The sequence below is a fragment of the Tamandua tetradactyla genome, chromosome 11 (genome assembly GCF_023851605.1).
Source record: "Tamandua tetradactyla isolate mTamTet1 chromosome 11, mTamTet1.pri, whole genome shotgun sequence".
NCBI lineage: Eukaryota > Metazoa > Chordata > Mammalia > Pilosa > Myrmecophagidae > Tamandua > Tamandua tetradactyla.
The window spans coordinates 63,578,606-63,604,982 of record NC_135337.1 but is presented as its reverse complement, the minus strand read 5'-3'; the positions used below and the strand labels follow the sequence as shown (position 1 = coordinate 63,604,982).

The window sequence follows — 26,377 nt, the reverse complement described above, 5'->3', positions numbered from 1 at the left end:
CAGGTGAACGCGTCTGCTTCCCAGCGTCTCCTCGCCCCTTCCCAGCGTCTCCGTCAGGTCGACGCCAGCCTCTACACATTCCTCCCTCGCTCCGCTCTGATCGCGTCACCAGTCCTTACCGTATCATTCCAGATTTTGCACACTAAATTGGAGGATTCCTTAGTTGGCACAGAGATTAGTTAGTACAATCATATTCGTTGCCGAGGAAATCCCTACCCATAGCATCACTTACAGGTGAACCTTTCATCAACGTCACTTTCGAGCCACTAGTCCGATTCAGTCTTCCCTATAATCTCCCTCAATTCTAGGTTTCTGTTTAAACCTCCTAGAACAGTGGTCTTCAAGGTGAGACGCTCAAATCAATCTCTTAAGCAACGGAAGGCAACACTATACATGTTTTTAAACATCTCCTCTGGGATATTTGTTTTAAAAAGATAGATTAAGCCATTGAATTCTGAAGGTCTCTGAGAATCAATCGCACTTTTGATGCTGGTATTATTTTTTTAACAACGTATTGACAGAAGTGATGTACTTCACTTATAATTGAAGTACACATTTAAAAATTTGGAAAGCACCCCAGTAAAATTTGCTTCCAGGTTCTTTCTCCTCAAATTTATCTGAAAGGGCCAGACACAGCTGATACCTTACTTTGATTTAATCAACTCTTTTCAGAAAACTACTTTCATCTACCCAAGCTTCGATTTTACATAAATTTGCATGAACTTCATGGTAAATTTAGCATGCACTAACCTTGCTTTCACTCCACTTTTCAGTTCCTCATTGCACTCCTTTCTTCTTTCAAATATGGTTCTTTCTGCCTGGTAGGATCCTTAGCGCCCACCAGCAATGCTCGCTTAAGGTTCACATTTGTTCCCTTTTTCTTCATATCATCAAGACTGTTTGCAGTCTTAGCAGCAAACCATCAGTTATGAGATGACCCACTATGAACCAGACACCTCATATATGTATTCTTGCCACAGTGAGCTCAAAGGCAGAAAAAATTTCATAACAACCAAGTTCATAATAGGCCTTTATTTTAAGTTTATAAACAACTGTCAATGTGTCTGTCAAAAGCTAATTATGATTGGTGACTACTTAGCTGAAATATATTTCTCAGGTCCAAGAGAAGAGCCCTTGATTAAAACAAAAATAACACAAAGGGGGAGGGGCACACAAACGTTACTACAAACAATATCCCACTGTTTCGGTATAGACGTAAAACGTGCAAGCTGATGGTTCTTCCAGTTGCTCGCTCTCTCTCTCTCTTTTTTTCCTTTTTGCATGAGCAGGCACAGGAATCCAATCCAGGTCTTGGGCATGGCAGGTGAGAACTCTGCCTCCTGAGCCACCGTTACCCGCCCTGAGTTGCTCTCTTTTGATGAATGTAATGGCTGGAAATTTTATACAAGTTCAAAACAATTAATATTTCTATTTTATTCATAGATTCGCCGAGGTTCCTGTAGTACCACACCACCTTCTGTCAGAGCACTTTGTAGTCGTTTCATCTGGTTTTGAAGATCAGAATAAAAGGAAAAAGATTAAGTTAGAATCACAAGTTAAGGCTGAAAATAAATAGTTCAATTCCCAAAAGACAGAAGTAACCACAAAACTGATGTGCTCCTTGCTAATTTCCCAGCTTCTGCTGGTTTTTCAGAAAGTTTTCTTAATGACACAGATAAGAAAAAAGAGAATACAGAAATGTCAATATCAGCAGCATTTTAAAATATATGGATAAAATGTTACTATCTGAACAGGAAAGCACAGTGGTTAGCACTGCGGACTACCAAATCATTCACCCTGAATTTGAAACCCACCACTCACTGACTCTGCGGTAAGGATTAAATGAGGTAGCATATGTCAGAGTACTCCCCACGGGTCTGACACACAGAAAGCACTCGGTAAATGGAAACTCCTATATTATTAAATAATTAGCTAATATTGTCAAAAATTAACACAATACCTTCTCCACCCACCCCATAATACCTTTTAATTAAGTACATGGAAACAAACAAATACCGAGTCTGAGGATGCCTCCCAAGGAGTTGGCTGGTAGACCATGAAGTTGATGCCTGCCTCTAAGCATCTCTCTGCCAGCACTCTCCCTATATTCTCACAAGCCACAACATTTCTGGTCCTATAAAGATGCTTTTTAATAGCCCATTCACGAGTGGAAGCTGAAACCACAACCTGGCCATTTCGATGTTCAACAAATGCTTCAATATGATGTTGAGTCCGTATAACTCGTAACCTAAATGGGGTAAGAAGATAAAATCATAAAGAATCTATTGATCCTAAAGTTAAATTATTTGGGGTGAATTAAAGTCCAAATATTTCTCAAAAAATATTTGTACAAAGTTTGACTTATTGGGTGAATTAATGTCCAAATATATTTCAAAAAAATAATTGTATAAAGTTTGGCTTATTTACTTCAACATTACTTAACTGGGGATTTTACTTGGGAAAGGTGTTATTCTCTGTCTTTATGAGGACATGCTCAATAATAATAAACCAAGTATGTTCACTTAACCTCAATTATCAAGGAGAAATTTGATATTTCTGAAGAACTGAGTTTTATTTATTTACACAGCATCTATTTTAAAAAAAGGATTTAAAAAGGCTAACTTTAAAAAGCTAACTTGCTAATCCAACATGGATAAAGATATAATTAGTGCATGATTTCAACACAAATGTGAGACAGCAAAGAATTAGATATAAAAACGTAAATCATAAAAATACTAGGAAATATGGGAGCATTTTTTAATAACTTCAAAGTAAGGCAAGCCTTTTAAATATATCAGATTATATATGTAGAACGGAATGATCAAAATCTACGAATGTTTGCATTTGTTTGGTGGTTTTTGGTATTTTAAAAAAGAATTTTTTAATTAATTAAAAAAAAAAAAGTGACATCAGACCAAATGCCATAAACCATAAAAGAGCAATAACTCTGACCATATAACAATGAAAACTGTCTGCAGGTAAAAAAAAAAAAAGTGAAATGAAGTTAAAAGGCACAATATTTTAAACTCATATATCGTTCAAATGGCTGGCTTCAATAATATGCAAAAAGCCTCCTATTATTAATAAGAAAATAACAATACAAAGCAAAGGATCTGATCATTCGTAGAAAAGGGAGTTAACTCTTCAACCCAAGGAAATATGCCTAATCCCATTCATAAAGTACATGGACAAGACAATTAATTCAATACTACGTGTAACCAAAAAAGGCCATCATCAACAGGAAGTCAGTTAAATAAAACACTCACACAATGGAATCCTGCACAATTACTAAAACAAAAATGAGGTAAATTCTTCATAAAAAGAATAGAAACATTTACTGGGCATTTACTATGTGCCAGGCATTGTCCTAATTGTTGTGCAGGTACAATCCATACCTCAAAACAATTCCATTATTATCCTCAGTCCTTTTTTTGGGATGCTGAAACAAAAAGATTAACCAACTACAACAAAATTTTTACTAGCAAGTATTGGAGCCCAGATTTAACCACTGTGAAGGATCTATGAAATGTATTTGTGTGTGCATGTGTGTGTGTGTGTAAGTAGGAGGGGGGAGAAAGGTGCATAACAGAGTATATGGCGTGCTAAGATTTATGTTGAAAAAAATTCAAACATATGGTTGAATGTGTAGACTACCTTTGGAAGGATACTGTATTCCTTTTTTATTTTATACCATATGTATGTATAATACATTTTTTAAATATGCCCAAATTAAAGAAAACACACCAATTAGAAGAGTCTCCTTAGGATTCTTAATGTGAAATACCAGAAAAACCACTACATTTGGAAATATGGCTTCTGCTCCTGGTTTTGCCGAGTGACCCCGGTAAAAATCACAATCTTTTAAACCAAGGATCAGCAACTTTTTTCTGCAGCTGGCCAGATAGTAAATATTTTTAGGATTTGAAGACCACACCATCTGTTGCACCTACTCAACTCAGCCATTATAGCATAAGGACAGCTACTGACAATAAATAAATGAATAAGCAGTATTTATTCCAATAAAACCTTTATTTTCAAGTCACAAAATATTATTCTTTTGATTTTTTTCAACCTTTTTTTGTTAGCTCTCAAGCTATACAAAACGGGCATAGGAAACCAGAAGGAAAGATAGATGAATGATGTGAATAGTGAATAAAGAAGTATTTGTAAAGTCCCCTTGGGGAAACAGCAAGAAAGGGGAAAAATTCAACTTCCCCATTTGGAGAATTCCTGATATTCTCACAAGCTGTCGGGACAACCAAATCAATAGGCCAAGCCCTCCCTCAATCTTGGGGTTTGTTCATATGAAACTTATCCCCGCAAAGTATGAACTAAGCCTACTTAAAATTAGGCCTAAGAGTCACCCCCAGAGAATCTCTCTTGTTGCTCAGATGTGGCCTTTCTTTCTCTCAGCCAACACAGCAAGCAAACTTACTGCCCTTCCTCTCTCTATGTGGGACATGACTCCCGGGGTATAAACCTCCCTGGCAACATGGGACAGAAATCCTAGAATAAGCTGGGACTCAGCATCAAGGGACAGAGGAAATCTTCTCAACAGAAAGAGGGAAGAAATGAGACAAAATAAAATGTCAGTGGCTGAGAGATTCCAAACAGAGTCAAGAAGTTATCCTGGAGGTTACTCTTACACATTTTATAGAAATCCCCTTTTTAGTTTAAGGTGTATTAGAGAGGCTAGAGGTAAGTGCCTGAAACTGTAGAGCTGTCTTCCAATAGCCATGTTTCTTGAAGATGATTGTATAATGATACAGCTTTCACAATGTGACTGTGTGACTGTGAAAACCTTGTGTCTGATGCTTTTATCTAAGGTATGGACAGCTGAGTAAAAAAATATGGACTTAAAATAAATAAATAATGGGGGAACAAATATTAAAAGAAATTGGGTAGATGGAAATACTAGCAGTCAATGAGAGGGAGGGGTAAGGGGTATGGTATGTATGAGTTTTTTTCTTTTTTCTTTTTATTTCTTTTTCTGGAGTGATGCAGATATTCTAAGAAATTATCATGGTGATGAATACACAACTATGTGATGATACTGTGAGCCACTGATTGTATTCCACGGCTGGAATGTTTGTATATTAAGAATGCTATGTTGTTTATCAATAAAAACATATTTTTTAAAAAGTCGCATTTTGTGAGGCATGCAACTAGGTGAATGAATCTTAAGGAACGTATGTTGAATGAAATGTCAGAAACAAAAAAGACAAATATTATCATGCCTCACTCATATGGACTAACTATAATAAACAAACATGGTAAATTGAAATTAAAAGCATAGGTTATCAGGTTGGGACCTATTGTAAAGGGTCCTAGATTGTAAGCTCTTATAGCAGTCATATATATTCAGGAGTTGTAACCATTATTTCTAAATTCTAAGATACTGAGCTGTTTGTATATAATCTGGTTGTTTCTAGAAACTTTGGGTAATTATGTGACACCTGAGACTCAGAGATAGAGCTCTGAAACTACGAAAGTCAGCATTACCCATACAGCAACTGTTTAAAAAGTTGAAAAAGTTTAAAGTAACTGTTAAAAAAAGTTGACTAAGCTGGAAGCTAAGTTTTCTGCAGCACATAATCTAACTCAACCTACCTGTATAGATCATTTTAACAACTGAAACACGGAACCCAGAATAAGAAAGAGGACCTTTAATCCTTTATAGCTTAATGTAATGCCTGGATACATCCTAGAATATATTAAGCAGATTATCAAAAAGTACTGGCAAAGTCCCTTGAGGGATGGGAGAAAAAATATGGAACTATTAAAATTTACCTTTAGGGAATTCCCTAATACTGTATCAAACTTTAAAGACACCCAAATCAATAGGCCAAGCCCTTGATCTTGAGGGTTACTCTTGTGAATCTTATGTAGGTAGTAGAGAAGCTTAACCTACCTATAGGCATGCCTAAGAGTTACTTCTGGAGGACCTTTTGTTGTTCAGATGTGGCATCTCTTTCTCCAAGCCCAATGCTGCAAGTGAAATCACTGAACTCCCCCCTATATGGGACATGACATCCAGGGTTGAAAGTCTCCCTTGCAGTGTGGGAAATAACTACCAAGGATGAGTCTAGCCCTGGTGCTGTGGAACCAAGAATTCCATCCTGACCAAAAGGGGGAAAAGAAGTGTAACTAATAAAGTATCAGTGGAAGAGGGAGTTCAAATAGAGTTGAGAGGCTACTCTGGAAGTTGCTTTTATGCAAACTTCACTTAGACAATGTTACCTATCATAACTTGCCAAATGCCAACCAAAACCATTCCATCCAATCCTAAAGAATACCTAGGGCAATATATAAGACTCTACAAATGTCCATGCACTACAGTAACTTTTCAAAAACCTACAACCTCCAGATGGACCCCTGATAAATTCTGAAACTTAAAGGACCCAGCCTTTCCAGAACATCAGCTAGTTCCATCTCCCTACCCCATATTACTGACACCCCTTCCAACATGAAAATGTTAGAACGACCATGGGTCAAATATGCTGAAAGAGAGGGATAGAGAGATTAAAGGTGATGGTGGAGACATTCAGAGAAGATAGGATTTAACAACTGAATATGATTGCTGGATCATTAAATTGATGTCTCTTTTAATCTCAAGTATCTTAGAGCAGCCAGAAGTAAAAACTTAAAATTGTGCAATTGTAACCTTGCCGAACTCTGAAATATGTTCTACAACTAACTGTGGTGCTGTGCTTTGAAACTGATTGCTTTGTGTATAAGTTATTTTTCACAAAAAAGAAAAAAAACTTGAATGTGATGGTAAAAATATTTATTCCTTCTAGCCTTCTATATTCTGGAGCAACTAGAAGGAAAAATCTGAGAGGATAGTATGGTAACCCATGACAAAGTCTGGTATCTGTCCTGTAACTACTTATTGAAGTGTGCTTTGAAAACTATTGCTTTTTCTTTCTTTTCTTTGTATATATGTCATATTATACAATAAAAAATTAAAAAATAAAAAATAGAAATAAAATAAAATTTAAAAAAAGTTGTCTGAAGAGAAAGGAGAAAATATTCAACTTCCCCATTTGGAGAATTCTTGATATTCTTGCAAGCAGTGGGGACAACCAAATCAACAGGCCAGGCCTCAATCTTGGGACCCGCCCCTATGAAACTTAATCCTGCAAAGACAGGCTAAGCCTACTTATAATTATGCCCAAAAGTCCCCCCAGAATACTTCTTTTGTTGCTCAGATGTGGTCTCTCTCTCTAAACCAACTCGGCAGGTGAACTCACTGCCCTCCCCCATTACATAGGACATGACTCCCAGGAATATAAATCTCCCTGGCAAAGTGCAACAGAACTCCCAGGATGGGCCGGGACCCGGAATCATGGAAGTAAGGAAGTCTTCTTGACCAAAAGGGGGAAAAGAGAAATGAGACAAATAAGGTTTCAATGAATGAGAGATTTCAAACAGAGCTGACAGGTTACCTTGGAGGTTATTCTTATGCATTACATAGATATACCCTTTTTAGTTTATGGTATACTGCAGTGGCTGGAGAGGCTGGAGAAAAGTACCTGCAACTGTTGAACTATGTTCCAACAGCCTTGATTCTTGAAGACAATAATATTAACTATATAGCTTTTACAATGTGATGATGTGATTGTGAAAACCTTGTGGGTGATGCTCCCTTTATCCAGAGTATGAACAGATGAGTAGAAAAATATGGATAAAAATAAATAAACAATAGGGGAGATAAGGGGTAAAAATAAAATTTGGCAGATTGCAATGCTAGTGATTAATGAGAGGGAGGGGAGAGGGCTGGGATGTATGAGCTTTTTCTTTCTATTTTTCTGGAGTGATGCAAATGTTCTAAAAATAAACATGGTGATGAATATACAATTATGTGATGATATGAGCCACTGACTGTATACCTTTGGATGGACTGTATGATGCGTGAAGAAAGCTCAATGAAAACATATTTTTTTAAAAGTCCCATTGAAAAAAAACAACACAGGCATTGACCAGCTTTGACCTGCAGGCCATAGTTAGCTGACTCACTTTGAACCATTTGTTCAATAAAGAGGTAAGACTCACCATCTCTAAGGCCACTTACTACTACAATAGCCCACAATTCTATATCGATAATATTGTGAATCGGGCAGACAGGGAAAAACAGAGAACAGAATAGACCTCTAGTTATTTAAATAATCCAAAACTAAGTGAAAAATAACATAAAATGAAAAAAAAAAAACAAAATCAGCTGAAAGTAAAAGGTTGAATGTTTCAGAAGATTTTTACACTTAAGGTCCAATTGCTTCAAATTTAAGCTGCCTAATACTCCCTTTCTTTTACTCCTCAGTGTAAGGAGTAAAAAAATCTTAAGGATGTATCCTAACAACTGAAACACTTTTTTATCCCTATTCCATCTTTCACTATAAAACTGTTAAGACCAGAGGACAGGAATGCATCTACTCTCTCTCTGAATCCTCTGCATCCAGCATATTGCCTGGCAGGTAATAGAGGTCCAATGCTTGCTGAATGAGTAAATACATCATAGTTATAATTTCTAACTTGTTTCGTAACTCTACGGGGTCCTTAAGAAAAATTCTTTTTAAAAAAAATTCTTACCAAGTAGATGGGCAGCAGATAAACAGCCACATGTTGCAGGTTACAGAAAATTTAGTGCCTAGTTCTGAGAATATTTTTGAATCTTCACCCTAGCACTTCTTCACCCCTAATTCCCCCTGCTCTTATAAAATGGAGAAAGTAATTGTTTCTGCTTTACAAAGTAGTTTTAAGTAGTAAATGAGAAAATGTGCATAAACCAGCAACCATAGTTCTTGGCAAAAAGAAAGTGTTCAATAAACAACCATTCTTGTGACAAAATGACAGGAATAGCAGATTCCTAACTGTTCTCCCTGCTTCTACTCTAGTTCCCTTAAAAATCTATCCGTCCCGGGGCAGGCCATGGTGGCTCGGCAGGCAGCGTTCTTGCCTGCCATGCTGGAGACCTAGATTCAATTTCCGGAGCCTGCCCATGCGAAAAAAAAAAGAGAGAGAGAGGAAAAAAAAGAATCTATCCATCCCAGAGTAACCAGAATGATATTTAAATATCAGGTCATTCAGGTTCAAAATTATAAACCTCTCATAGCTCCCCTCTACAGCGAGAATAAAGTCTGAACTGCTTAACTTGTCTTGTAAAGCTAATAATCTGTCCCCTCACTAGCCCTCCAGTCTCATCTTACATCATGCACCCTTTTGCCTATTGAGCTCCAGGCACACAGGCTTTCTTTCTGTTCCTCTAACATGACAAGCTCATTCCCACCATTGCTGTTTGGTCTGCTAGGAATGCTCTTCCTGGCATTTCCGAGATGGCCTGAGTTCTTCCTTTCAGATTTCAGCTTTTTAAATATCACTCCCTTAGAAAGGTCATACAAAGGTACCCAATCACCCACTCTTAAGTCATCCTCTTCAAGTTTTCTCCAAGACAGGTGCTATTTGCCCCATTCAGCTGCCAACCCCTTTCCCCACCCATGTCAACTTCCTAAGGGCAGAGTCCCCAGCAGTATTTGGCACATAGTAAGGGCTGGATAAATATTTGCTGAATGAATGGATGAAAGCAGCTTGCAGGGTACCATGCACCACTCTGCCTTTAGGTCAACAACAAATAGCTTTATTTACCTGTGCCAGAACTCACGGGAGGGCCACACCGTCCGCCAACCCCGCTCCTTCCTGGCTACAGCTAAGAGTTCCAGATTCCGGGGATTTCGGTTGGTAAATTCTGGGGCAACAGCTTCATTTTCCAGAGGGTCCACTTCAGGCGTCACCGCTGGTTTGGGACCAGTTGAGAGGGCTGCAAACCCAAACTCTAAGAAATGGAAACCACCACACTTATCTTAAAAGATGAGTAATATGTGTATGCCATAAGCTATGTGTAACAGGAAAACATCAATTGTACCATGGTTGGGGGGGGGCAAAAGTTATGGGGAAATTTGGATTTTCTATTTGGTGAGGGTATGTTTACTGGTTATCTTTCTCTTGGGAACAATGAAATTATCTAAAATTTAGAATTTGATGGACTGTTGACGTTGGATGTTATACGTATGAGGCCCAGTAGATGGAGATGGCTGAAGGATGCACTGACTGAGATGTAGACTGGCGAATGATGGTGTATACATATGATCGCACACTGTGCTGCTGCTACAAAAAGGAATGAAGTTATGAGACATGCAACAATGTGAATGAACCTGGGACATTTGTTAAGGCAAAATAAACCAGAAACAAAAGAACAAGTATTATATGATCTCATTTAGAAAATACTTAGAAGAAAACTGGGGCCTATATTGTAAACTATTATAGCAGTCACATTTAGCCCAGAGTGGTAACTGTTATTTCTGGATTATGAGAGGGTGTTTAATATATGTATAATCTGGTATTTAGAGATAAGAATGAAGCCAACCAAGTTAGGAATAAGGTAATTCAGAATACAGGGGTAAGGAAAGCATTGTCTATATTTTAGAACCTCATGCACTCTTTGAGACCAAAGGAAGAAAGGTTTATTTGATTCAGAATCTAAATTTTCTGTAGCATATAATCTAACTCAACCTGTCTGGATAGACTATTTAAATAATTCAAACACAGGGAGCCCAGAATAAGAATAGAGCCTATCCTGTATAGCTTAATATAATGTCTGGATACATCCCAGAGAATATTAAGCAGATAATCAAAACGTATTGGCAAAGTCCCTTCAGGGATAGGAGAAAACATATGGATCTAATAAACTTTACCACTGGGGAAACCCTTGATACTGTGCCAAACATTAGGGACACCCAAATCAACAGAACAAGACCTTGATCTTAAGGCTTACTCTTGTGAAGTTTATGTACGTAGTAGAGAAGCTTAGCCTCCTATAGGCATGCTTAAGAGTCACCTGCAGAGGACCTCTTTTGTTGCTCAGATGTGCCTCTCTCTCTCTCAGCCCAACTCTTCAAGTGAAACCATTGCCCTCACCCCTACGTGGGACATGACATCCAGGGATGAAAGTCTCCCTGGCAGCATGGGAGAATGACTCCCAAATATAAGTCTGGCCCTGGCACAATGGGATAATCTATGCCATTCTGACCAAAAGGGGGAAAAGAAGTGTAACAAATAAGGCATCAGTGGCTGAGAGAGTTCAAGTAAAGTTGAGAGGCTAATCTGGAGGTCACCCTTATGCAAGCTTCAGTTAGACATTGCTACGTATCATAATTTACCAACCCCCAATCAAAACCATTTCTGTCAATCCTAAAGAATACCTAGGCTGTTACATAAGATTCTACAGAAGTTCCTGCACTAGGGTAACTTTCCGGAAACCTACAACCTCCAAATGGGTCCCTGGACTAGATAAGACCTGAAACCCAGAAGGGCCAGCCTTTCCAGAACATCAACTAGTTCCATCCCCTATCCGATATTATTGACAGCCCCTTCAAACATGAAAAACTATAATGGGCACTGGGCATGGCTCTAAAGAGTGGAAGAAAGATCAAAGGTGATAGTGGAGTTATATAGAGAAGGTAGGGTTTAACAAATGAGTATGAGCACTGAATCACTATATTGATATTTCTTTTAGACTCCAGTATCTTACAGCAGCTAGAAGTAAAAATCTAAAATTGTGGAATTGAAATCCATACCAAACTCTGAAATCTGTGCTACGACTAATTGTTGCAAGGTGCTTTGAAATTTCTTGCTTTTTTGCATATGTTTTTCCACACACACACACAATGTTAAAAAGGAGGAGGAGTATAACAGAAATGACAGGATTTAACAAATGAGCATGACTGTTGAATTATATTGATATTTCTTATGGTCTCCAATGTCTGGGAGCAGCTAGAAGAAAAAACGAAAAATCGCGGAACTGTAACCCATATCAAACTTTAGAAGCTGCTCTGTAACTACTTGCTAAAATGTACCTGGAAACTTCTTGCTTTTTTGTATACATGTTATATTTCACAATTTTAAAGCAATTTAAAAAAAGATGAGTAATACGGACAAAACAGGAATATGATTTTACTTTTTTCCCTATCCACTCCCCCAATCTTCCCGCCCTGGAAGGGGCATGATATGTATGTTTGGGCACAGGGTGTAGTAATGACAGACCCAGGTCCTTAGTTTCCTACTACTGTCATCCCAATACCGTGAGCTCATTGACTTTTCGATGTTGCATGCGGAAAATAAAATGCAATTCGCATATTCATTTATTTTCCAAGCCCTCGACTTAACGTAAGGAAAGTGGGGAAGGTTAATTACCTGGATTTCTGCAAACGGACAATAACTCCCAGGGCCGCGAACGAAGCGCCATAACCAGGAGACCACAGGCAAAGCCTCGATAAAGTCTGGCCTCCTCTTCCTCAAGGGTGTTTCACAGTCTCCACGGGCGCAGCCATATTAACTTAGGGACAACGCCACAGGGTCGGGAGCGTCATCAAATCCTCAACACGTGGGACACTCTCGACCCGGAACCAGCAAACCCCCTGCAGCCGAGTGGCGGAGAAGGCAAGTTGTTATCTCCGCTTCTCCAATCATCACCTACGCTTAGGAGCACGCAAGCCTTTGAGCTGACCAATCACCACTCAGTAACACGCGTGGTGGACGGGGCGGGATCCCCTTGGCTTAGAGCAAGCCTTATTTGCGCGAGTCCTGCCGGGAGGGTTCGCAAGCTTGTGTTGCAGGTGGCGTGCGCTGCTGTCGAAAGCTAACTCTCCTAGCGGGCGAGGAGTTAACTGTCTAAGGGCATCCACAACCTCAGGTTACCGTATCTTGGCCCTCTATTCCAAGACTTAGACCAATTGTAGGATCCACGCAAACCCCAGTTGGGCACGGGAAGAAATGGGAATGAGCAAGATGCACGATTGACTCTTGAAAACGGGTCTTCCTCCAGTGAAAAATTTTCACGTTGAGCCCATTGGAAAACTTTGGCTGACTTCCTGCCACGCCCCACAGGCTCGGGCACCCTAGAAGCTTACGTGCATTAGGGAAAAGCCTGACGTTCCCTGAGGAAACATCCCTGTTTAGGGCAAAAAAGTAAGAGAATAAAGCTGAAACCCCAAACTTGCCCAGCCCCCCAGTTCTAAATTACAGAGGTGCCCACCCTGCACCCCAAGCCCCACCCTGCAGCCGCCTTTTCTAGAAGTCACTAGAATGCCCCAGATTGGCATGCGCAATACTGCCCGGGTGAATGCTCAAACTATCACCTCCTTCCTCCGGACGCCCAGGAACTGGACTTCCGTTCTCCTGCTTTCGCGCCCTTCTCATCGGGCTTCCAATTGGACGAGGATGCTGACCCGCCTCTGTGCCCGCCCCCTGCCGCTCGCTCACTTCCTGCCTACGCACCGATCTCTCCTCCTCTCCCTCTCGCCTTGCCTCGCGTTTTCGCCGTTGCGGTGGCCGCCGCCGTGTCTGGGGGAGAAACGCTGGTTTCGTGTCAGTGATTCTTGACGAGCCCCCTACCGCGAAGATGGAGGGGCCTTTGTCCGTGTTCGGGGACCGCAGCACTGGGGAGGCGATCCGCTCCCAGAACGGTAAGAGACGGCTAGGCCTGAGGGGGCCCGAGCAGCCCCACCGCGCCCCGGGAGGCCTGTGGCTGCCTTCCGTACGCTTCTCTCTCTTTTCCAGTCCCTAGAAGAGCCGCCGGGTGGCCTCTTGGGGCGGGGCGACTGCGCCCCAGTCCCAGGAAGGGCCGCTCCCTTAGAGCGCAGCACGTTTTTGAGAGCTGCACCGCGTGCGTGTGGGTTGGGGGTGGATGGCGAGCACCCCGCCTGGAAAGCGAGCCATCTGCGCTGAAATATGTCGGCCGCGGCTCGCGTCCCCCATAGTTGTCTTTTGTTTCGATCCCAACCAGGTAGAACATCTTGCTGAACCTCTGGTCTTCGTTTCAGGACCATTGACTTTAGCACAGGACTTAGTTTACCGACGAGCAAACAGAATTTTTAGGTGGCTGGATCATCGGTTGTCCCAATGTCTAGATCCGTTTCTTATTCCTATTGTTGACGGCATCTCATGATAAAATTAGCTGACGAAATGTTGGTTGAATGTTAGCGTCCTTTGATTTAAGATCCGGGAAAGCTCCCCTTTAAATGAGTTTACCTTAGGGTGCACGGGTAGTTTCATTGGTAGAATGCTCGCCTTCCATGCAGGAGACCCGGGTTCGATTCCCGGACCATGCACACACACCGCAAAATGAATTTACCTTAGTAAATGCTAATACGAATTATGAGCAAAGCCTTTGATGGAATATATATGTAAGTTTGGGAAATTCGGAAGCTACTGGATGTTGTTTATTTTTTAGACAGAAAGTGTTCTCCTTTGGACTAGTATTTCTCATTTTCTTTTTTCACTAATTATCCACAGTTATGGCTGCAGCTTCTATTGCTAATATTGTAAAAAGTTCTCTTGGTCCTGTTGGCTTGGATAAAATGTTGGTGGATGATATTGGTGTAAGTACACTTAACTCTTGTGTATAAGTTAAATAAAAGGGATGGTTCTTAAATTTTAGCTATGTAAATTCGATGTATTTATCGAGTCGTGGTCATAATGAAACTGTGTTATTTTATGGGGTTATCTATTCCATTTCTGAGGGTAATTTACATTGTCCTTTTTTTTTTTTTTCACCCCTGCAAAATTTCTCAGGATGTAACCATTACCAATGATGGTGCAACCATCTTGAAGTTACTAGAGGTAGAGCATCCTGCAGCTAAAGTTCTTTGTGAGCTGGCTGATCTGCAAGACAAAGAAGTTGGAGATGGAACTACCTCAGTGGTATGTAAGCCACCTGATAGAGTAGCTAAAGGCTAGTTGTTTTCCTCAAAGCTTTCAAAGTGAGAGAGAGCATAAGTGAATCATTTGCTTCTGAGTGAGAAATAAGTTACATATTTAATAGGAAGAAATTAGATTTCTTGGGTACTGATTCAAATACATTTGAAAAATGATGGTTATAGCTAGTTTATACAGTTTTTTTGTTGTTATGATAACACACAACACCAAATTTCGCATTTTACCTGCTGTATGTGTACAATTTAGTGATCTTAATTAAATTCACGTAATGTTACCAATACCAACATCCCTTACCTTCATCACCAATACCTTAATCACCCTAGTTTGTTTCAATTTGAGTAGAAAAGAAACTTGAGATAATTTGATATACTCATTTTAAATCTTGACCTTTGGAAGTTTTGAGATTTTTTTTTTTGCCCCACAATACAGATAGTATTACAGATATGTGACGTGAGGTTTTGGCTAAGCATGGTTAATTGTACTTAAGATTTTTGTTTTTCTAAAAAGTTTGCCACTTCCCCCACCCGTGGAAAGTTCTAAGACCTTTACTTTGTAATGATCTAGAGGGAAAATGTTGCCAGTTTTGCTTTGCTTTGTTTCATTTTTAATTAAAATATATATTTTTTAAGGATTGGCAGACTCCTGGGTCAAAATGGAAGTGAGAAATTTACAGTATGACAATGTAAAGATTTTGACAAGTCAGTAAACATGATTAACAAGGTGACTTAAATTTTCAAAGATTATCCTGTATACTTGGGTTTGTTAAAGTTTGAAGTTAGCTAGCCAAACAAGCAATAATATCTTGGGAAAGAAATATGTTTCACTTCAGCCATGAGAAAATGAACTCTATCTCTTCTAAGGTCATAATAGTAGTCTGTCTCGGTAACTGATTTATCATAATGTAATTTAACAAAATTTCCAGGGTGGGAAAAGCTCCCAGGATTTAAAAAATTTTTTTAATTAAAACTATTTTTAGTGTTCATTAGATTGTTAAAATAAACCAAGAATAACTTAAATTAGTATAAGTTGTTTGAGTAAACGTTAGTCTCTGTTAACCACTTAACCTAAGAGGACTGTGTAGTCTTTTACTATATTGCTGAAAGAGCTTCTTAGCAGAATATTTTTCTGGCTCTTATCAGATAGTGTTGATTTTATGTATGCATTGCATATACTGAATGCCAGGCTACATTTAGAGCAATGAATGTTTTCTCAACAGGTTATTATTGCAGCAGAACTTCTGAAAAATGCAGATGAACTAGTCAAACAGAAAATTCATCCCACATCAGTTATCAGTGGCTATCGACTTGCTTGCAAGTGAGATTTGCATTCAGAGACAAAATTTTTGCTGTTTGTTGTAATAGTTATATTCTGTGTTCTCATAAATGTTTTGATTGATTTAAATATTACTTTTTCAAATTAAAGTTTTATGGTTAAGTATAATATTTGAAGTAAGGAGTATGGCTAATAACTTTTTTGGTTCCCATTTGACTACCACTTTTTCTCTTAATAATAGATTTTAGTGGCTATGCTTATGGGATAGATGAAAGTTGCCATGATCTGAAGAGGGAGGATTATTTTTTTGTGTGTCCTTCTTCTATATGAAATGGCTGAACAGAAAACTAGTGCCTGTGACATTTTAGTACTATGTACTAAACTTGATAAAACCAGAAGAATGAACAGTAAATTTATAAGTGTTTTTCTCCCCCACACTTCAAACAGGGAAGCAGTGCGGTATATCAGTGAAAACCTAATTATTAATACAGATGAACTTGGAAGAGATTGCCTGATTAATGCTGCTAAGACATCTATGTCTTCCAAAATTATTGGAATGTATCCTTGTGATGGGCCAGTAACGCTTGGGCTAATTTAAAAAGAAAGATCCTGTGTTAGTTTTTATGCTTAAACTATTAATTGTACTACAGATCATATACTGAGATTGCCTGATGCCTTCCCTGCCTTTCTAGGGAGAAAAGCTGAACATAAAGTGTGTGTAAAAATTAAATTGTACATATTAAGTAGTACTCTAGTATTTTAATGCCATGAATAATGCTTGTTTGATGGATTAATGGAATTGCTAAAAGGAAATAGAAGACACTTTGAATAACCCTTTATTTTCACAAGTATAAAATTGTTTGATGTTTAGCCTTAACCGTTGGCTTAGTGATGGTGATTTCTTTGCTAATATGGTAGTAGATGCAGTACTTGCCATTAAATACACAGATATAAGAGGCCAGCCTCGCTATCCTGTCAATTCTGTGAATGTTCTGAAAGCCCATGGGAGAAGTCAGATGGAAAGTATGCTGATCAACGGCTATGCACTCAACTGTGTGGTGGGATCGCAGGGTAAGGTTCAGGAATTTGGTAGCAATAATGACATTACTACACATTGTAATCTGCATATGGTACGTCTTCAAATGAACAGTACTCTTCAATGAATTAATATTATGTTCACTTATAGGCATGCCCAAGAGAATAGTTAATGCAAAAATTGCTTGTCTTGACTTCAGCCTGCAGAAAACAAAAATGAAACTTGGTGTACAGGTGGTTATTACTGACCCTGAAAAACTGGACCAAATTAGACAGAGGTATGTCAAGAGATTATTTGGAGCTTTTGAAAGGGGTGTTAGTTTAAGCAGCTTGCTCACCGGTTGCCCCAATTAGGCCTATCCTGATAGTGAACAGAAAAGAATGAGTGCTAGGTCTCATAGATAATGAAGCAAAAAATCAAAACCATTTATTCCAACTTGAACTAACTGAAATTCTGATGGTAGATGAGAAAGAATTGTTAATGTAATATGCAGTTTTGTCGGGAAGTATTTAATGGGTGTTATAACGGTATTATACAAAAACACAAGGTAACTATGGGTTAATACCCAACTTCTTTATCCCTGTAGGGAATCAGATATCACCAAGGAGAGAATTCAGAAGATCCTGGCAACTGGTGCCAATGTTATTCTAACCACTGGTGGAATTGATGATATGTGTCTTAAGTATTTTGTGGAGTCTGGTGCTATGGCAGTTAGAAGAGTTTTAAAAAGGGACCTTAAACGCATTGCTAAAGCTTCTGGAGGTGTGTGTTTTCTCTCAGCTCTCAAATGTCATACTTCAGAAGACCGTGTGAAAAGTCTTACATTGTATTAATGCTAAGCTGCTTTTAGAACTTACTTTTTTATTCCCTTAATGTTCTGTATGCTTGATGGGCAGATGGATGGATGGATGAATGAATCCACTTTTCATATAACTAGAAAAAATTAATTTAACTTGCTGAATTCGTTGAAAATTCATGAACTGAGTTTGCATTCATTTCAAAAATGAGGTAGTGCCATCTTAAAATAAAAGGACTTTATCTGATGCCTACCTGGAACCTTAAACTTGCATTTATATAACTTTTGTAGATGCTTCTGAACTTAAGACAAAATATTAAAGCCCTCAGGAGAAATAGTATGAAAGAACAATGTTTACAGTTCCTTACAATCTTTATAATTCTCTCAATAGCGACTATTCTTTCAACTCTGGCCAATCTGGAAGGTGAAGAAACTTTTGAAGTGGCAATGCTGGGACAAGCAGAAGAGGTGGTGCAAGAGAGGATTTGTGATGATGAACTGATTTTAATTAAAAAGTAAGAGCTAGTTTCTAAATGGTAAAGCTGTACAGATTTTGTCATCATTAAGTAAAGTTAGATCACCTTCCCATTTATTTGCTGCTGTTGTCTCTCAGTGATATGAGCAGTTATACGCATGGGATAAAATAATACTGGGCTATTGTAAATTGATGAAATTATAATAATTTCATCTCTTCTGCATGGTCTAGACATTGCTTTTGGTACACTAGGTCTAAATGTCCTATGTAAGCAGGATTTAAAAAACGATGTTTGCAGTGAATTACCATGTGTGGACCTGTATGAACCTATTATTTCACTTATTTTTGTCTATAATAGCACTAAGGCTCGTACATCTGCATCAATTATCTTACGTGGAGCAAATGATTTCATGTGTGATGAGATGGAGCGCTCCTTACATGATGCTCTTTGTGTGGTGAAGAGAGTTTTGGAATCAAAATCTGTGGTTCCAGGTGGGGGCGCTGTGGAAGCAGCCCTTTCCATATACCTTGAAAACTATGCGACCAGCATGGTAAGAATGATTTTAAAATTTGCTTTATTATCAACAGCAAAAGGGGTAATTACTGTCATTTTAAAATGTATTCTGTCTGATGCCCTAAGAGCTGCTGTGAGTTTTCATTATTTTCCTTTTGTGAAGAGACACCTAATTGTCTTTTTTCCCTAGGGGTCTCGAGAACAGCTTGCTATTGCAGAGTTCGCAAGATCTCTTCTTGTTATTCCTAATACACTGGCAGTTAATGCTGCCCAAGATTCCACAGATCTGGTTGCGAAATTAAGAGCATTTCATAATGAGGCTCAAGTCAACCCAGAACGTAAAAATCTAAAATGGTGAGCATGTAGTTTGCATGTCTTGATTGTTATTTATATACTATCTATATGGGCTTGGTTCTGTTTTAAATTCACAAACAAAATTATATGTCTCTTTTTAGCTCTTCCTAGACCTTTGGGAAAATAGCATAAAAAGATTGTTGACCACAATAGCCTTGGCCAGCATGCGATAAACAAAACATAGAAAAGAACAGCACAGCTGACTTTTGTTCAAACACTCATTACTAATTCAGATGAGGACAGACTAATGACTGTTACCAAGGGTGTGTCTTACTCAAGCACTTCTGATTCCTATCCTCTCCCTGCTTCTTAAGTAAGGTCTACCTATGGGAAGTCCCACATAAGGATAAGTGAGGTTATTTAATATGTTTGTTTCCCCATAAGTACTTTGAAGCAACCCCCTTATAGTAAATATTTGGAAACAGGGTTCCTTACCTTTCCTACACCTATCTCAGTGCTACTTTTACTCATAGTCTTGCACTTAGAGCTCTGTCCATCAAATTCTAACATTTCCCAAGATTAACATTTGAATTGAACAGCTGGAATGATGGGCCGCGTGGTCAACTTTTTATGGGATAGGATAGGTATGTGTTTTGTAAGGCCACTTAGTGGTTTCTTTTCTCAATTACAGGATTGGTCTTGATTTGGTCAATGGTAAACCTCGAGACAACAAACAAGCAGGGGTGTTTGAGCCTACCATAGTTAAAGTAAAGAGTTTGAAGTTTGCAACAGAAGCTGCAATTACTATTCTTCGAATTGATGATCTTATTAAATTACACCCAGAAAGTAAAGATGATAAACATGGAAGTTACGAAGATGCTGTTCATTCAGGAGCCCTTGATGACTGATGTGATTTTTATTTATAACAATGTTAGATGCAATTATCTTGTTGTACTTTTAGTATACACATAAAGTACAGCAAGCTGTCAAGCCTTCTTGTGAAATGGTCCTGTTTTCACATGTTTCACATTATAACTTAGTACAGTTTAAAGGAAATGAGATTCAAGTTTAGTTTAAGAATAATTGTAGAACAATTTCATCCTCTTTGGACACACATTGCTATCCCCATCCCACCCCCAATACATAGGGCAGCAACACCACGCTTTCCACCAGTCCTCTCCATTGTGTGTAACAGGGTAACAAGAATTCGACAGCCAGATGCTCCAAGAGGATGGCCCAAAGCTATAGCCCCTCCTTGAATGTTAACCTAAAGGGGAAAAAGAGATTAGACCATTTATTCTACTGTGGACTTAGGGTCAGAATCAGAATACCAAATTATCGTTTTTTCTTATTAAACCAACAAACTATTCTTCAAAACACAATTTTCATCTTAACTACTTAGGAACTCACTCTGCAGCATCTTTTCCTACCTTCCCTTTGTTCCTCAGTATAAAAACTGACTTTTATACAAAAAATGTAATGCCCTGACATGTCTGAAGTAAATTTAAGAGTCAAGGCGTTTTACCTTGGGAGGCAACAATAAATAGATGGGTGAGTCCAAGTCACACTAGTATATTGGCACCCATTATGGCCAGTACCTAAGAAATAATATTTAATAGTATTAAATTACGTATACATTTATGTGTCTGCACATAATTATGGTTAAGTTTGTTTGCCAGCTTTGCTGATAAACTTGCTTATGTTTACCTTCTCTGGGTTTAAGCCAAGTTCTTTAGCTATTGCAATGGAGAAAGCTGCAAAGGCTTCATTGATTTCAAATACATCAACATCCTCCAGTAACCAGCCAGCTTTAGCAATCTAAAGGAAAGATGAACAAAGGTATAAAAACTCCAAAGTTTAAACCATCCTTCATTGTAGAAATAAATACAGAAGCATAAACTATCATTTTGAAGGACTTTAAAAACTACGGTTGTTCCTGTATTTGACCAATGATCTGAACACATTTTGTCATTTCATAGACTTAAGGAAGTACTCGTAATATGTTTCCCTTAAAATCCAAAACTGTTAAGTTTTGAGGCAAAACCATCTGCTATGTGCATGAGAGGAGACAGCAGAAATGGTTCCCCTAAAGAGTATCTAATTCAAACTTTACACTCTTGGCTGTCTTTGTGGTACAGGAAGTAGTCTACCTACAAAATAAAGCTTATTTAAAGCTAAAGGAAGGCTTTGAAGTTGTATCTCATAAAAAGGAAACCTAATAGTAAATATGAAAAATTCAAACAAAGCTGGCATTTTGATATGGAAAGAGTCTTGAGTAGAAGATAAGGGGAGTTGGCAGGAGGGTACATAAATTTCAGGTTTTGGTCTCGTCCAAGAGGTTACATTACCAAAACAGGGAACAGGATCTAGCATTCACAGTGACACTCACAGCTTGCTTTATTGCTGGAATTGGTGATATTCCCATCACAGAAGGATCCACACCTACTTGTGACCAGGAAACAATCTGTGCTAGAGGTGTAAGCCCTCGGTTATTGGCTTCTGACTTCGTCATAAGAACCACCGCTGCGGCACCATCATTTATTCCTGTAAAATAGCAATGTCTTTATTGCTAAACACTGAGTGGGTGACAGGGAGTCTGGACCTGTGAAGATGGTGGTATCCAGGTCTGCAAGGCCTCAGGCCCGGATCCCAACCTCAGCAGCTGAAAGGTCACTGCAGAAGTCTGCTGGTAGTGGAATTACCAGGAGTAAAAATAAAGAGCATACAGAAAGCAAGAAGAAATTCCAATCTGATGCCCATACTACTGTTAAATTACATAACCAGAAACAAAGTCCAGTCCCTAGAACTCCTAAAACTTGAAAAAGGAAAATCAGAACTGAGGCCTTGTTACCAGAGATGGTTTTTAAACCATCTGCTGTTGGGGAGACCTCTGAAACAATCAGATTGTTCAGTCTGCACTTCAGGATCCCATTTTAAGAGTAACTAAGAGAAGGTAGATACTAATTGCACACACCTCTGCCTGTGCCAAATGTTAGGAAAAGACTGAAAATAACTCCAATAAGCGAGTCTCATACTGAAGAAGTCTCTGAAGCAGAATCTCATGTTTTAGGTATTTCTAGAATTGTGCCTTTCATAGTAAGAACCAGAAAGTGTAAAGCTAAATTCCTAACAGACCCAAGCCAAGAATCACAGGCAGAAGATATTTCTGATGCTTAGTCATCATGCTCAGACATTTCATTTTCAGGAATTGTAATAGGAAAACAACCAGGAGTGTGCAGAGGACATTAAAGGCACAGACTGAGGAGAAAGATTCTAAGAGTGTACCAGAAAATGAAAAGCATGGCTACACCTAGGAATTTAGAGGATTCAGATACCAAACAAACTTTTCAGTCAGTAGCAAGTTCTCTTGTTCAGATAAACAAGACAAACTTCTGCAAGGATGAAACTTGAGATGACTTTGATGATTCCTTCTGTAGAAATTCAGAAAAAATACAGAGCAAAAATGTCCAAGTTTTAATTTAAGAGAGGAGGAAAGGACCAATATTACACCTCTTTTAACAAAGCAGAATTCTTAAGAGTTTAGAGCAAGAAGCCAAAGGGGTAACAGATGAGGTAAAAGAAATTAATGAGGAAAATTCTCAGTTGAAGAGTCTTTCTGAACTTCAAGACACTGACTGGATTTGAAAACAACTTCTCAGAGGGCGGGCCACGGTGGCTCAGCAGGCAAGAATGCGTGCCTGCCATGCCAGAGGACCCGGGTTCGATTCCTGGTGCCTGCCCATGTAAAAAAAAAAAAAGAAAAAATATATATATATAACTTCTCAGAGGCATTCAATCCCCAAACTAATAAAACCACATTAAAGTCCTCAAATCTGAACTGTGAGGCTATGAGGAAATCATTAGCTCGAGCATTTGCACTTGTGGAAGTGGACAGATGGGATGAAGAGAAACAGCACACCTTAAAAACAAGTGTCCTGGGCTCAGTGGCAGAGTTCTCACCTGCCATGCTGGAGACTCGAGTTCAATTCCTGGTGCCGGCCCATGGAAAAAAAAAAGTGACCTGACAGGTTGGTTGATGGTGGTGATAGTGATGATGATAGAAGACTGGAATTTCAGGTGTTAGTGAGGACACAAACAATGAAGAGAATGTAGATTTTGAATGTGGTACCAAATTATACACATCTCAGGATAAGGATGATTGTTTTATTAGTTCTTAGCAGTGATGAAAGGCAGCACTCTGAAAATTGAGAATGAGGAGGACACTTGTATGTTTTGTTGAAAATGGTGATCAAAGTGGGTCATCAAATAGGGACTTGGGAAATATGTCATGTGACAAGGTGTTGTTTGTAATTGACACAACTCCTGGAGTTAGTGTTGATAGAAATTTTAGAAGAGGAAAACAAGGCAAGAGAGGTTGTCATAGAGGTCCAAGAAGTGCAGGAGAAAGAAGGATGAAAAAAGTGAAGATCCATCAGATAATGACAAAAATAGAGATAGTGACCTCAGTGATGAAGACTTACTAAATAAGGTAAGAATAAACTTCTGAAGCTGACAAGCAGCAGCATAGACTCTGGTCTGAGTATCAAGCAGTTGGGTGGTTTGTATTCTAACTTCAGTGCAAACAAACTACAGTCTAACAAGAGAACCCTAACACAAATGAAGGAGAAAAATGAGCTTCTGCAGAAAACCATCATTACATCTGATTTTCAAAAAACTGTGTCCCACCATACAGTGAATCCAAATTTCAACTTCAGAAAAACACAAAAAAGAGCAACATAATGAAAGCTCTAGAATTGACAGATGAACTTAAAAATGATCTCAAAGCACTAAGACCTAGCATAGACCCAAAAAGATTTTATAAGAAAAACGATAGAGACAGCTTCCCTAAGTATTTCTAGATCGAACCACGGTTGACAGTCCAGCTGATTTCTATCTTTCACAAATTCCCACAAAGCAAAGGGAAAGAACTATTGTGGAAGAACTACCAGATGATTCTGAATTCAAAAGGAATAACCAAAGGAAGTTCTCAGCAATCATGGCTGAAAAAGCAGCAAATACAGCAGGAAAGAAATTTTGAAAGAAGAAATTTCACAACTAAGATTCACCAAGCAAACCACAATATTTTACATCTTTATTTGCTAAAAATGTTTTAAAAACTAATACCATCACATAAAATAAACTGGCCCTATTTATACAGGGATTTTCAAATAATTATACTCATTAACCTCAATCACATCTGACTTTCCTTCCACCTCAAAGCATGTTAATTATTCTTAAAATAACTTAGGAAAGTCTTGGTAATTCAGAATACATTACAGTATCATTAGAAGTGGAAAGTTTGGCAATTTGCTATCACTGACCACAAAACATCCTAATGAAAGAAAGTTTGGGGAGTGGGGTTTTATGAAAGGAAATGGGAAAAAAAAGCCCAGACTTCATAAAAGGTATTTCACTTGAATGTTTAGCTGGAATGTCAGGAACCTGAATCCATTCTTTGAATGTGGTTAAGTCCATTTTCAAATATTACATTTTTCCCTAGAGAAACTAAAACAAATTTTTGGGAAAATGTTGGGTATTAATGGTTAAACAAATGAAATAAAGTTAGAAAAAAGAAATTAACTTGGTAGTGGACGTTGCCGAAGATAGTACAGCCTTAACTGCCATTCAGGAAATCTAACCTGAAGCATTAGCTGGGGTAACTGTTCCTGTTCCATCTGTAAGAAAGCAAGGCTTCAGCTTGGACATAGCTTCTATGTTGCTCCCGTGGCGAGGAAACTCATCTGTTTTAATTTCAGTAGGATCTGCAAAAAAAGGACAATTATCCCAACATGAGTACAGTGATGGCACTGAGTATCATGTCTGCTGGATTTCGCAGACATGATACATAAGAATTCGTCTCTGGAGGAAAGGTTTCCTAACACAGATATTTATTTTCATTCTAACAGGAGGAAAGTACACACTATCATAAAAATTACTGTTCTCAAAAGTGACCTCAATCAAAGTAGATCATAGGGTATAGGAGGGGGGTAGGTGGAGAGTTATTACTTAATGGGTGCAGAGTTTCTGTTTGGGGTGACAGAAGTTTTGGTATTAACACTGTGAATGTAGTATCATGGAATTGTAAATGTGAATGTGATTAACATGGGAAATTTTATATTGTATATATGCTATAACAAAACATTAAATACAAGACGAACACAGGCTTAGGATTCAAGCAAGGAAAATGACTTTTTTTGAAAATCCATAATATACAAAAGAGCAATTCCCTAGGAATACAATTTTTCTATGGCCTTCTTCTAAGAGATGCATTTGAGACCACAATGCTATCAATATCAGTGTGTCTGCAACATGTATGTCATAAGGAAACCAGTTTCCATGAAGCTTGAGAGCATTTTGGAGGATGCATCCATCCACTTCTCCATTAAACAAGTTTAACATCTTGTGCCCCTACAGTTTCCATGCTTCAAACATAAGATCCAACATCTTCTGAAAAACAGCTAAAAACCAGAGTCCAAAAACAAATACAAGTGCACAGGTGGTTCTGTTGTAGAATTCTCACCTTCCATGTGGGACAGCTGGGTTTGATTCCCAGACCATACACTCCCACCCCCTCCAAAAAAAAAGTAATGAATTCACTGGATTTATAGATGCACTGGTAAGCCTGTTTAGTATACAAATGCAAACACCCAATTCTATGCAAAGTCTATTTTAAGGCTTCCCTTCACAAACTAATTTCTGTTAAAGTATTGCTTAAATGTTCCTTCAAAAATTCATTTCCAAGTCACTCATCTTTATGAACTGGTTTACAGTCACCTGGTCTTTCTCTGGTGTACATAAAACTGCATAATGTATGTGAAAAGTCCATGAGACATTTGAGTGTTTTCCATATCCATAACCCCATCTGAGGAAAGTAGTTACAGTGAGTTCTTTGTACAAAAGGTTACTATGATTTGGGTCATAGAACATTGATGGTTAGAACTAAACAGACCAAGGAGTATCAAGGCTGGACATAAGAGATGTCAGTCATCAATAAGGGACTTTAACTGGAGTGCACCATTAGACAATGGCAAAGTAACTCGAAAAGACACACGCTGGAGGTGTGCGTGTATAGAATTCTTGGTTGGCAATTTTTTGTCGTCAGCACTTTAAATATGTCACCCTACCACTATCTTGCCTCCGTGGTTTCTGAAGAGAAATTAGCATTTAATTTTATCAAGGCTCCCTTGTGTTCCCTTGTGACACATTTTTTCTCTTGCAGCT

At 38.6% G+C, this 26,377-nt stretch overlaps 3 protein-coding genes, 2 non-coding genes and 2 pseudogenes across 7 annotated transcripts in view; 5 read left to right on the top strand and 2 right to left on the bottom strand.

The window, feature by feature from the left end:
- Positions 1 to 1,017: 1,017 nt before the first annotated feature.
- On the bottom strand, positions 1,018 to 13,207 carry MRPL18 (mitochondrial ribosomal protein L18). Of its 2 annotated transcripts, XM_077120764.1 has the most exons (5): positions 13,191 to 13,207; positions 12,247 to 12,470; positions 9,643 to 9,829; positions 2,017 to 2,248; positions 1,018 to 1,505 (listed from the first exon to the last, which is right to left on the bottom strand). In XM_077120764.1, the coding sequence occupies exons 2-5, from the start codon at positions 12,296 to 12,298 to the stop codon at positions 1,434 to 1,436; spliced, it is 543 nt and encodes a 180-aa protein (XP_076976879.1). In that variant the 5' UTR covers positions 12,299 to 12,470; positions 13,191 to 13,207; the 3' UTR covers positions 1,018 to 1,433. The 2 variants fall into 2 exon arrangements, with proteins under 2 accessions (XP_076976879.1, XP_076976880.1); XM_077120765.1 differs by lacking the exon at positions 13,191 to 13,207 and having other exon boundaries at positions 2,166 to 2,248; positions 12,247 to 13,058.
- Positions 13,208 to 13,306: 99 nt separating this feature from the next.
- On the top strand, positions 13,307 to 20,146 carry TCP1 (t-complex 1). The gene is made up of 12 exons (XM_077120760.1): positions 13,307 to 13,517; positions 14,347 to 14,432; positions 14,626 to 14,754; positions 15,986 to 16,083; positions 16,489 to 16,599; positions 16,931 to 17,112; positions 17,228 to 17,354; positions 17,664 to 17,839; positions 18,265 to 18,388; positions 18,707 to 18,899; positions 19,053 to 19,216; positions 19,848 to 20,146. The coding sequence occupies exons 1-12, from the start codon at positions 13,454 to 13,456 to the stop codon at positions 20,062 to 20,064; spliced, it is 1,671 nt and encodes a 556-aa protein (XP_076976875.1). The 5' UTR covers positions 13,307 to 13,453; the 3' UTR covers positions 20,065 to 20,146.
- On the top strand, positions 16,246 to 16,390 carry LOC143651109 (small nucleolar RNA SNORA29). Its single transcript, XR_013159846.1, has one exon. It is a non-coding gene; the product is annotated as a small nucleolar RNA SNORA29 (small nucleolar RNA).
- Positions 18,455 to 18,585, top strand: LOC143651107 (small nucleolar RNA SNORA20). The gene has a single exon (XR_013159844.1). It is a non-coding gene; the product is annotated as a small nucleolar RNA SNORA20 (small nucleolar RNA).
- The window catches only part of ACAT2 (acetyl-CoA acetyltransferase 2), a 41,409-nt gene continuing 35,085 nt past the window's right edge, over positions 20,054 to 26,377 (bottom strand). The window contains exons 6-10 of one of the 2 annotated variants that reach the window (XM_077120762.1): positions 24,796 to 24,918; positions 21,546 to 21,700; positions 20,864 to 20,974; positions 20,682 to 20,754; positions 20,311 to 20,423 (exon numbers count right to left, since the gene is read on the bottom strand). In XM_077120762.1, the coding sequence (XP_076976877.1) occupies positions 20,719 to 20,754; positions 20,864 to 20,974; positions 21,546 to 21,700; positions 24,796 to 24,918 (425 nt within the window). In that variant the 3' untranslated portion in view covers positions 20,311 to 20,423; positions 20,682 to 20,718. Of the gene's footprint in view, positions 20,424 to 20,681; positions 20,755 to 20,863; positions 20,975 to 21,545; positions 21,701 to 24,795; positions 24,919 to 26,377 lie in introns of both variants that reach the window. The other variant, XM_077120761.1, reaches the window with a different exon arrangement.
- On the top strand, positions 20,267 to 22,891 carry LOC143650222 (deoxynucleotidyltransferase terminal-interacting protein 2 pseudogene; annotated as a pseudogene).
- Positions 23,005 to 24,215, top strand: LOC143650958 (deoxynucleotidyltransferase terminal-interacting protein 2 pseudogene; annotated as a pseudogene).

What these genes read in the sequence shown, in the direction of transcription:
- MRPL18 (XM_077120764.1), bottom strand. Translation starts at nt 12,298, where the DNA reads ATGGCGCTTCGTTCGCGGCCCTGGGAGTTATTGTCCGTTTGCAGAAAT. An exon ending in GTCCGTTTGCAGAAATCCAG is followed by an intron (nt 9,830 to 12,246) that starts GTAATTAACCTT and finishes TCCATTTCTTAG; the next exon opens with AGTTTGGGTTTGCAGCCCTC. An exon ending in GGGAGGCATCCTCAGACTCG is followed by an intron (nt 1,506 to 2,016) that starts GTATTTGTTTGT and finishes CTTCAAAACCAG; the next exon opens with ATGAAACGACTACAAAGTGC.
- TCP1 (XM_077120760.1), top strand. Translation starts at nt 13,454, where the DNA reads ATGGAGGGGCCTTTGTCCGTGTTCGGGGACCGCAGCACTGGGGAGGCG. An exon ending in TCTTCCAAAATTATTGGAAT is followed by an intron (nt 16,600 to 16,930) that starts GTATCCTTGTGA and finishes CCGTTGGCTTAG; the next exon opens with TGATGGTGATTTCTTTGCTA. An exon ending in GAACTGATTTTAATTAAAAA is followed by an intron (nt 18,389 to 18,706) that starts GTAAGAGCTAGT and finishes TGTCTATAATAG; the next exon opens with CACTAAGGCTCGTACATCTG.